We start from the raw sequence: 10234 nt of genomic DNA, 5'->3' as shown, positions 1-10234 counted from the left end.
TTATCCTTTTAGTAATGAGTCATCTTAGTTGGGACAAACTAAAAAGGAAAGTGGGTCATCTTCGGTTGGACAGAGGGAGTATTTAGCAAGATTGTTGACTAGTTCTCGATATAAGGTACTCCCTCCGTCCCATTCAAGACGTTCACATTTCCTTTTTTAGTTTATTTCACTCAAGATATTCACTTTCAATATTTGAAAATAAATCTCTCTCCTCATTATAATATCCAACTAGTACTTTTTTTTCTCTACTCAATCCACCTAACAACTTTTCCTAAAATCTTATATCACTTAAGAATGTGGACATTTTGAGTGGGACATTCTTGAGTGATACGGAGGGAATAGTTGACTACACCATAAAATTTGTATTGGTTGAGGAACTTCGCTTAAAAATACGATTTCCAACTTATTCTTTTAGAACGATCTCCATCAATATTGAAGACTCTGATTTTACACCTCAACATTGATTTTTATTTTAGCCAATGATATTTCCTTGGAAAAGTAGAAATGTCGAGATTTTGCTGCCTCCGTAAGATTGTGAAATTTCTAGCTAATACGCTTAATGCCAAGAGCATAATTACATGAATATACACATAGGTAAGAAGAAGAAAAAACCCAAATTCATCAAACCATGCTGGACTTTTAATCACTAGAAATAATACAAGATCATGTTTTTACATCATATCCCACTTCCTCCCAACTTGAAATATGCATACAAAAAACACTACATCTTTTAATGTAATTTGAATCAATCACAATATATCAACAATAAAAATGATCAACAAACCAAAAAATACTACTACAAAGCATGCATTTCTTCTCAAAAGTAACTAGACTGCGGCTGCAACAGCTGCAGCTGTGCCAAAACCTTGGCCACCACCGGCGCGAGCATCGGATCACCATTCTGCGCCACCTCAATCAACACATTCTCCGCGGATTCGCCAAACTCATCTCTATGACTCTCCACTCTAAAAATCCTCTCCAGCATCCACAAGGCCTTCTCTTGAGCCTTGAAGCTCCCACATCCCGCAACTCTGATGATTGGATGCACCACCGATTCCTCCACCAGATGCCTGCACCCGCTCTCCCATATCTCGTCTCTAAGAAGCGTCGACAAGCAGCCCAATACAGCCTCATCCGCGCCTCTCTCCTCGCCTTGGAGAATCTGTACCAATGGAGTGATCGCCCCTGCTTTGATCAAGCAGAAGGTGCCTTTAATCGTGCAGTGTCGGTCATGGACTTTGCAGAATGAATCGGACGAGGGAGGCACGCAGAGCCACTTGAGTTTTCTTGATTTGGTCATGTTTGTTGTGTTTTGTGATAGTTGGGCTAAGCTGAGTGCTGCCTTGGATTTGGCACATTGTGAGGTGCTTGTGAGTAGCTTGATGAGGAGAGGGAATATGCCGTGTTCAGCCGCGTAGTGCTGCAGCTTTTTGTCGTTTGGATTCGTGAAACGGATCAGGAAGGAAGCAATGCTCTCAGATAGCATGATGGATGATGGTGTTGAAGTGGTGGTTGAGGCCAAAAAAGGTAGTATATTGGCTTGTTTGAGGATCTCAGTGACTCGGTTTTCGTTGATTGGTAGATTTGCAAGGATTCCTAGGGCTGCAGTCTTCTCACAATCTGATTTTGTTGTTAGAACTATGTTTGCAATGGTGTGGATATGGGATTGGTCTAGCTCCAGTGTGAGCTCTTGTGTGGATTTGGAAAGCGCGTGGATGAGCTTGAGGGCGCCATTCCTGATCCGGGCGTCCCTCTCCGTGATCAACGGGAGGAGGAGTGGGATCGCGCCATTCTCCTTCATCTTCTTCCTGACCCGGGAAGCGGTTGGGTGTGAGGCTATGTTGTTTAGGGCCTCCAAAAGATGGGTTTGGATGACGGGGCTCGAGAGGTTGAGGAGCGACAGCATCTGCTGCGCAACGTCGTGCTTGACTAGTATGGTCTCCGACTGGGCCACTTTTGCAAGGATGGCCGACGCCGGCTCTCTCAGTGTCATCAAGACTGATGTCACTGAGAAAAGTAGCTGCAGGAGGGACGCCACCATCCCAGAGTCGATCAGCCTTTGGATGTTCGACTTTAGGTTGGATATGCTCTGTAGGGCGTTCAAGGCGGACAGCTTCGCCTCTAGGTTTCCTTCCTTGAACATGCTCACCAGGGGCTCGATCGCCCCTTGTTCCCCTAATGCGGCCTTGTTTTGATCGGTTAGCTCCAATCTTGACACCGCGCTTGCCATCAGAACCTTGCTCATTTCTGAACCTGGAAAAGGAAATTGATAACCCTCCTATTAGAAGGAAAAAAAACAAAATCTTGATATAGGAGAGACAGATAAAGAGATTACCTTGTTTTAAATATGTGATCAATGGCTTGAAATAACCAGCTTCAGCCATGTGAAGAGCATGTTGGGTGTTGGTAGACATAATATTTAGCAGCATTCTTGCATCATGGGAAGCTTCTTCATCATCTAAATTTGAGATTGCTACCAACATCACTATGCAACCTTGTATCCTCCCGATTCTCCGGATGACTCCTGCATCGTCATCGCAGAGGCTGAGCAGAAGCCCGACCGCCTCCTTCTGCTCCTCTGCATCTCGTGCCAATGATTTCACCAACGCAGACAAGAATTCCGAATCTTTCATCTTTTCCTGCACACTATGTTGCTTAAATTAAAAGAAGAGAAAATAAATGGTGGAATTCAACTAAAAGTAGAGTACCTTGTGGTGGTGATTGTGTTGAGAAATATATCTCAGCATTCGAATTATGATCAATCGGTCGTTCCCCTTGCACGAAGCCAATCGACAACACAAGATCCGCACCACATCTTCATCCAAAATCATCTCACTTGAAATCATCCCATCTTTCAAGAATCCATCCAAAACAAAAAGAGCATTCTTGAATCCCTCCTCTCTCCCATACTTTAATTCTAAAATGGCTTCATCAACCGTCAACTCTCTCGTCTCCTCCATGATCTCCCCTGTTTTCTCCCCTATTTTCTCCCCTGTTTCATCCCCTGTTTCGTCCCCTGTTTCATCCTCTGTTTCCAACTCTGTCTCCACCGCCTCGTTGGCAAAATCCCACGAGCTCGACTCGAAACGCACGTTCATCATCTCCCGGCAGAGCGCCTCGACCTTGTCCTTGTTCGACAGTGGCGCTTCGTGGCTTGCAAAGAGAGTGAGCCCCAACGATCTCCCAAGATTCTGTATGAGGCTCTCGATGTTCTTGGGAGGGCTGTCCACGGCTGCCCTCGCACGATCGTAGTCGCTCTCCAACGAGGCGATCGCCTTCTCCAAGGCCGGCACCTCTGCTGCCTCGACGCAGCCTCTGATCTCGCTCAAAATCGGACTCAGTTTGCCGATGAACTCTGCAATCACCTCTGTTTGAATCGATGACGATGATCTCGAGTTTATCGTCGATGACTCGAAGTCCTCCATCGGAGTGGTGAGAAAGAGAAAAATAGTAGTAAGACTTGGTTTCAACCCAACTCTTGTATTTATTATACTTGTTGTTTGTTATGTAATTTCCAGTTGTTGAGAGAGAAGAAATAGAAAGAATTGGAGTGTTATGGTCTGTATGGTTGCAAAGTAAGCATCTTAGGTGTCATTTTCAGTTGTAAAATATTGATTATTTATTGGTGAAAGTGATTTATTGTTGTATATGTTTGTGTGAACATGAAAGCATAGTTTAGAAGACTAAGTCAACTTCCACCAAGGCAAAACACACACACACCTTTCTTTGGTCAAAGTAATAGATATTTTTCTTTTTTAAGTGCCCTCAATACAAGGAGACTATGTTCTAGATGTATTCCTCACTATTTATATATGCCATAGTTTTCTTCTTTGTTTGTTTAATCAAAAATATGAAACTTACTTTTATTTTAGTGCAAGAAAAATAATTAACACTATCTTATACTCCCCATCCCTATAAATAGTGCACATTCTAAAAGTATCACAAATTTTAATAAAAATTGGATAGAATATTGATTAATTTCATTATGATGGATCACATTCGATTTATTTATAAATAGGAGGATAAAATTAAAAAAAAAAATCCAAATAATAAGACTAATAATGTGGTCAATTAAAAAGGCAAAATATGCCACACGTTGTAGGCACTAAAACGAAAAAGAAACAAAATAATGCGTCTGATGAAAATAATAACAACCATAAAAGGTATCAAAAATATTTTTAAAAAGAAAGAAAAATATAACGCTGCATTGTAGCTTTATGTACTTTATTTTTAAAAAACACGTTTTTTTATTGGCAAAATACATATTTAGGTCCTTATACTTTAGTTAAAATGTTCATTAGGTCCTTGTACAATTTTTTTGTTTTAATAGGTCCTTATACTTTTCACAATATTTTTTCAGGTCTTCGTACAATTTTTCGTTTTAGTAGGTCCTTATACTTTTATCATAACTTTCATTAGGTTCTTGTACAATCTTTTATTTTAGGGACTTTTTTACATTTATCTTGGATAATAATCTAAATTTAATTAAACTTAATGAACTTTTTAATATTCCATTATTTAACTTAGCATAATCTTTAAATATAATATCATCTTGTTATCCAATAATCTCAATACGTTGTAGAGAATAATAAAAAGATTAACCGTGCTGATTGAAGATTAAAATCGAAGTTTTTTTAGAATAACTACCTGAATTTTCAATTGATTATTTATATTTATATTGAAAGATACGTTTCCTGGATATTTATAATTATAAGATAAGTTAAATAATAAAATTGAAAGGTTCATTAAATTTAATTAAATATAAATTATTATCCAAGATAAAAGTAAAAGAATATCTTAAAATAAAAAATTGTATAAGGACCTAATAAAAGTTATAATTAAAGTATAAGGACCTACTAAAACGAAAAAATTGTACGAGGGTGTGATGAAATTTATGAGAACGGTATAAGGACCTATTAAAACGAAAAAATTGTATGAGGACCTAATGAACATTTTGATTAAAGTATAACTATTAAAACGAAAATATTGTACGAGGACCTAATGAACATTTTGATTAAAGTATAAGGACCTAAGAATGTATTTTGCCTTTTTTATTTAATGAAACGTGCGAATGACATGGAATTATAAATGTTGCAAAAATGAGATCATCGATGGGTAAATAATTCTGTCAATCTTAAGATCATCAATTCATCATGTTGCACTCACTTGCAGTTATAAGTTTGGATCCAAATGTTTTCATGCAAAGTGTCTTAAGTCTCAAGATATAGAATGGAAGCAAATTATTTTCCTGATTAGTCTATTTCACTGATGATTTCTCACTAAGGATATTTCAAATAATTATGCTCTAAACAATGCACTAAAAAGGATATTTTAATTAATTATGCTCTTAACTTTCTTAATACTTTCTCTATCAACTAGTGCACGACCCATGCTTTAGTATAAAATTAGTAAAAAAAAATTATAGAAATAAAATGATCTGAGTATTATTAGTTGAGATACTTTGGAACTTGGTTTTAGTTTATTTAAGTTTTTTCTTTATGATTGGTTCATGTGGTTGATTTAAATGCTCTTGCACTATTATTTAATTATTGCCCATCTATGGAATAAACCTAGACATAGAATTGAGAAACTTGAGCTAATGTGTGAAGTAATTAACTGTTTGATGTGTTAATAGGTATTATAAAATGAATTACTTGAAGGATAATTTAGGAGTTGGTGCACTTTATGAGAAGACATAATTTTTATTTTTTACATTAGCTTAGGAACCCTCATGATCCTAGTCGGCATTAAAGCATAGACAAATCGGCCACATATTAGTTGTGTCGTCGAGCCCATAAAATTCTACCTCTCTTCTCCGGTGATTTTCACCAATTGTCACTCCCTCCATCCCACAATAAGTATCCAATTTTACTATTTCGATATGTTCCACAATAAGAATCTTATTTTATTGTTACCGTAAATGGTAGGTGTGCTCTACATTCCACTAATTTATTTCACTCACATTTTATTATAAAATTAGTATATATAAGTGAGACTTATATTCCACTACTTTATATTATTCCACTAATAGTTAAAGTGGAGAGAATGTAAAGTAAGAGAAAAAATAATGTAGATAAGTTATTCTCTATATTATTCTATCTATTACTTTATATTTTCGCTACTTCAACTATTTTATACTATAATTTTTCTAAAATTAGTGCAAAAATGCGGCACCTCGCTTATGGTAGGAAGGATGGGTATTTATATACATTTATGGATATAGCTCAATGGAAATAAATTGCGAGTCAATACACCAAGCAGATTAATTAATCAACCCTTTTTTTTTAATATTTAATTAATTCCCATCATTTCCACATTCTCAATATTTTTCCAATCAATCATACTATCCCTTTTAGTTGGTTTATGAATAACCACCTAAGAGCATCTCCAACGGCGGACGTCGCAGTAGGACGTCGCGGAAGTCCGACTGGACGTCCGCCGTAGTGAGGAAAAAGGTAGGACACGCCCGTCCCCAACGCCCGTCGGATGGGCTCGGATATCCGCCCCACGTCCGACCGGATGTCCGCCGCTATGGCGTAGGTCAGACGTCCGAGTTTTAATTTAAAAAAAAAAAAAAACTCTATAAATAGGGCTCGTTAAACTTCATTTCATTCACAACACTTGTGTTGACAAGTTTCTCTCTCTAAAATCTACAAATTTCAGTTCTAAATGGAGTACAATAGGAACTCCCCCAACACGAGCGGAGGAAACACACTCACGTTTCCCGCCGGAACGGAGGGAAACTTTAATGCGGGGATGAATCCCCAAATGGCAGGGATGGCGGGGATTACTCCCCAAATGTTCTACAATATGTACAATTGGATGAATCAGATGGGTGGGATGATACCCGGGGCAGCGGGGATGGGCGGTAATATGGCGAGTGTGGGTGGGATGATGCCCGGGGCAGCGAGGATGGGGAGTATGCCGCCAAATATGGCAGAGATGGGGAGTATGACGCCAAATATGGCGGGGGTGGGTGGGTCGATGCAGCACAGGCGCCCTCAGACACCTAGGGAATCTGTCTATCGCCCATATATAGATTTGTTGGCCGATGATTCCCCTAGTAGTGTTCCGGAGACTCAGTACGCCGGCATCGAGACTTTCTCCTTTGAGCAGTTGGGGCAGGAGTTGGGGCTATCGCCGATCCGTGAGACTCCCGATGAGGCGGAGCCTGCTGCAAGGGGCAAGGGCAAAGGCAAGGGCAAAGCTAGGGGCAACTGGAAAACCCCAATGGCAGAGGCAAGGGCAACTGGAAAGCCCCAAGCTCTTCCTCGAAAACGGGGGCAGAGGAGGAGGGTGAGAAGAGGTCGATCTGGACCGTGTGGGAAAACGCTGTGCTTGCGAAGGCCTGGGTCGGTGTAGTCGAGGATCCGTATGTCGGGGCGAACCAGTATATTGACTGATTGCGGCATCGCATTAGTGAGGCCTACCTAACACACAAACCGGCTGGGGCGAAGCCTCGCACTTCCGAGCAATGGCGGAAACAGTGGGACCGGTTGAGGCCTAAGCTCAGTCGTTTTGCCGCCCTCTACCAAAACAACCTGCGCATGGCTGATACGCTCGGATTTTGCACTGTTTTAAGGCCATTATTTGGTCCATTTTTAATGTCAAAGTCACTCTACACGTCCATTATTTGCATATTTTGTCTATTTTGGTATTTTGACGTGTTTTGTGAGAAATGTGCATAATTGAGCCGAAAAAGGGAGCCAAAACGCCAAGTTTGGAAATCTGAGTCGAGACGGCGACCGGCGACCGCCGCGTATGTGTGCGGCGATGCGCCGCGCCCGGCGGCGCAGATCAATGCAGCGGTCCGCCTCGGAAAAATGTGCTTGGAAGAGAAGTCTCGTCCGGCGACCGCCGGAAGACGTGTGGTCCGCCGCCGAGGGAACAGACTCTCTGGACTCCAACGCGGCGACCGCCGGCCAAGGTGCGACGGCACGCCGGAGAAAGGCGGCGAATTCGAGAAGCCCTAGATTTTCGCCCAGATTTACCATATTTTGGAGATTTTTTCCTTTTACAACAAGGAGTGGCTTTCCCCTATAAATAAGACCTCAAGCTTCATTAAAAAGAGAGAACTTCTACTTGCAAAATAATTCATAGAGATCAAGACCTAGAGTACTTCATTGGTGCAAGGAGTTGGAGAATGATTTCAAGAACATCAAGAACGACAAGGATTCAACCCACGAGTTTTATTTGCTTTAGTTTTATGTTCAAATTGTCTTACCTTCAATCTATGTTTTTAGCTTATTCAATTATGTGTAACTAAACTCATAGGATTCTAGGGATGTGTTAGTAACGACTTTGGTTATACAAATTCCTTTTACTATCTAATATCCGTTTTGTTTTTACTTTGTTTCTTCCCTAAGTAGTTTTGATGCTGCATGATTGAGTGACACAATCGTGTATGATTTAATATAACTTGCTTCATAACTGTGACAGAGTTCTAGCGAGTTAGATTCACTTAGTAGACACTACAATTAGCTTCCCTTAAAACGGCACTGTTAATTGAGAGTGAGGACTTTTCAAGGGTCTTAGGAGCATTTTGGAGTTACGTGTTAGGATTGACAACCCTAATCTTGTAATCAACATTTGTATCGCATGAGCATAAGCTAGGTGACTCGTCCTTTCAAAGTATAAACTGTGTTAGGTATTGTAGTTGGAATTTTGTATAACCATAACTGTGAACACACATCCCTGGGATTCCCTTATCTCTATCGTCTTTCTCTGTGTTTTATTCACTTTTAGTTGGTCTATGCTTTCTATTGTTTTTAGTTTTTCAAAAGTTTTCAAAATCCAATTGTTTTTCCAGATAGTATTTGAGTCTTAGTAGAGGATAGACACTTTGTGTTCGTCTTCCCCGTGTTTGATATCCGGTACTAACCTTTAGCTATACTATATATACTCTGTACACTTGCAGGTTTATTTAGTGCTAATAAAAAGTGCATCAATGGCAACCAGCGGCATGTCTGAGGATGATGTGAAGAACCGGGCCCTGTCCCAGTACCCCGACAAAGAATTGAAGTTCAAAGAGTTTGACCAATGGGAGGCCTTTCTCGTGGTCAGAGATTCGCAAAAGTTTTGTGCGGGTGTCGACTCGGGCTGGAAGCGGACGAAGATCAACTCTTCCGATGAGTACAGCAGCAGTGCTGGTTCGCACGAGCTCCCCGAAGCCGAGAAAGTGTCCCCGCTACCACGATCAGACTCTCGCCGTCGTCGTCGCCCGATGGGGCAAAAGGCTGCGCAGCGGATGGCGAGGGGAAGCGGCAGCCGCAGCGGGTCCGTCGAGGTCGAATCGGAGGTCCCTGAAGCCCCAGATAAGTACGACCGTCTTGCCCGCGTGCAACTAACGAAGACCCTGAGTCAGACCATGCATAGGTGGTATAGCACGCGCGATCCTGTGTACAAAAGGATGTGCAAGGATGTGATCGACACATGTCGGCGCGATTTAGGAATGCCACCTATTGATGATTATGGCGTTGAGATTGGGGGCGGGGACGTCGGAGGCGGCAGCGGCACGGGCGACGGGGACGAGGACGAGGACGAGGAGGAGTGAGAGCCGAGGGTTGTAATTTTTAACTTATTTATGTTTTTTTATAAGTATTATGTAATTTTTTTTAATTATGTATTTTTTTAAGTATTATGTAATTTTTTTTAAATGAAGTATTCGAATTTTCCCGTATTCCGTGTCGACATTTTAATTCCGTAAATTGAGTAATTGTGAATTTATTTTATTGCGGGAAGTCCTAGTGGAAGTCTTACATTGTGTAGTGGGATGAGAAGTCCTAGTGGAAGTCCTAGTGACGTGGCAGAAGGTTTTTGTGGAAAGTCCTAGTGGAAGTCCTAGTGGGAAGGTCGCCACCGGAGATCCTCTAAGTACACGATTATAATTTATATTCTTTTTTTATAATTTTTTTAATAATAATGTAAGTAGTTAAGTACCAGTAATAAAAATAATTAAAAACATTATATTATTGAAAAAATTGCAAAAAACATTAAAATGGAAATATACAAAATATTTCATCCGTCCACGAAAAATAGTTACGTGTATCTATTTTGGCACGTCTACCAAAATTAGTCTCTATCTATTTTATGTTATTTTTTTACCCAATGAGGTGAATCTCATTTTTTAGACTATTTTTTATAAATAAGAGAATAAACAATCCGAAAGCAATAATTGAATTACGAAATTAAAATCTTGAGAATAGATGAATAAATTGTTCTCATTATATAGTAA

At 40.2% G+C, this 10234-nt stretch overlaps 1 protein-coding gene across 2 annotated transcripts; it reads right to left on the bottom strand.

Annotated features, from left to right (window-relative positions):
* Nucleotides 1-617: 617 nt before the first annotated feature.
* On the bottom strand, nt 618-3513 carry LOC125186062 (U-box domain-containing protein 44-like). Of its 2 annotated transcripts, none has more exons than XM_048082378.1 (3): nt 2709-3513; nt 2336-2654; nt 618-2253 (listed from the first exon to the last, which is right to left on the bottom strand). In XM_048082378.1, the coding sequence occupies exons 1-3, from the start codon at nt 3423-3425 to the stop codon at nt 818-820; spliced, it is 2472 nt and encodes an 823-aa protein (XP_047938335.1). In that variant the 5' UTR covers nt 3426-3513; the 3' UTR covers nt 618-817. The 2 variants fall into 2 exon arrangements, with proteins under 2 accessions (XP_047938335.1, XP_047938336.1); XM_048082379.1 differs by having other exon boundaries at nt 2336-2639; nt 2709-3512.
* Between the last annotated feature and the right edge of the window lie 6721 nt (nt 3514-10234).

Source organism: Salvia hispanica, chromosome 5 (genome assembly GCF_023119035.1).
Source record: "Salvia hispanica cultivar TCC Black 2014 chromosome 5, UniMelb_Shisp_WGS_1.0, whole genome shotgun sequence".
In the NCBI taxonomy this organism is placed as follows: Eukaryota; Viridiplantae; Streptophyta; class Magnoliopsida; order Lamiales; family Lamiaceae; genus Salvia; species Salvia hispanica.
Note: the sequence above shows the minus strand (reverse complement) of the source record. Positions and strands in the feature narration are given on the sequence as shown.

Bases quoted from the DNA above. Each gene is read 5' to 3' on its own strand.
- LOC125186062 (XM_048082378.1), bottom strand. From the start codon at position 3,425: ATGGAGGACTTCGAGTCATCGACGATAAACTCGAGATCATCGTCATCG. The intron at 2,655-2,708 runs GTACTCTACTTT...TTTTAATTTAAG, and splicing joins AACACAATCACCACCACAAG to CAACATAGTGTGCAGGAAAA. The intron at 2,254-2,335 runs GTAATCTCTTTA...TTCCTTTTCCAG, and splicing joins GATCACATATTTAAAACAAG to GTTCAGAAATGAGCAAGGTT.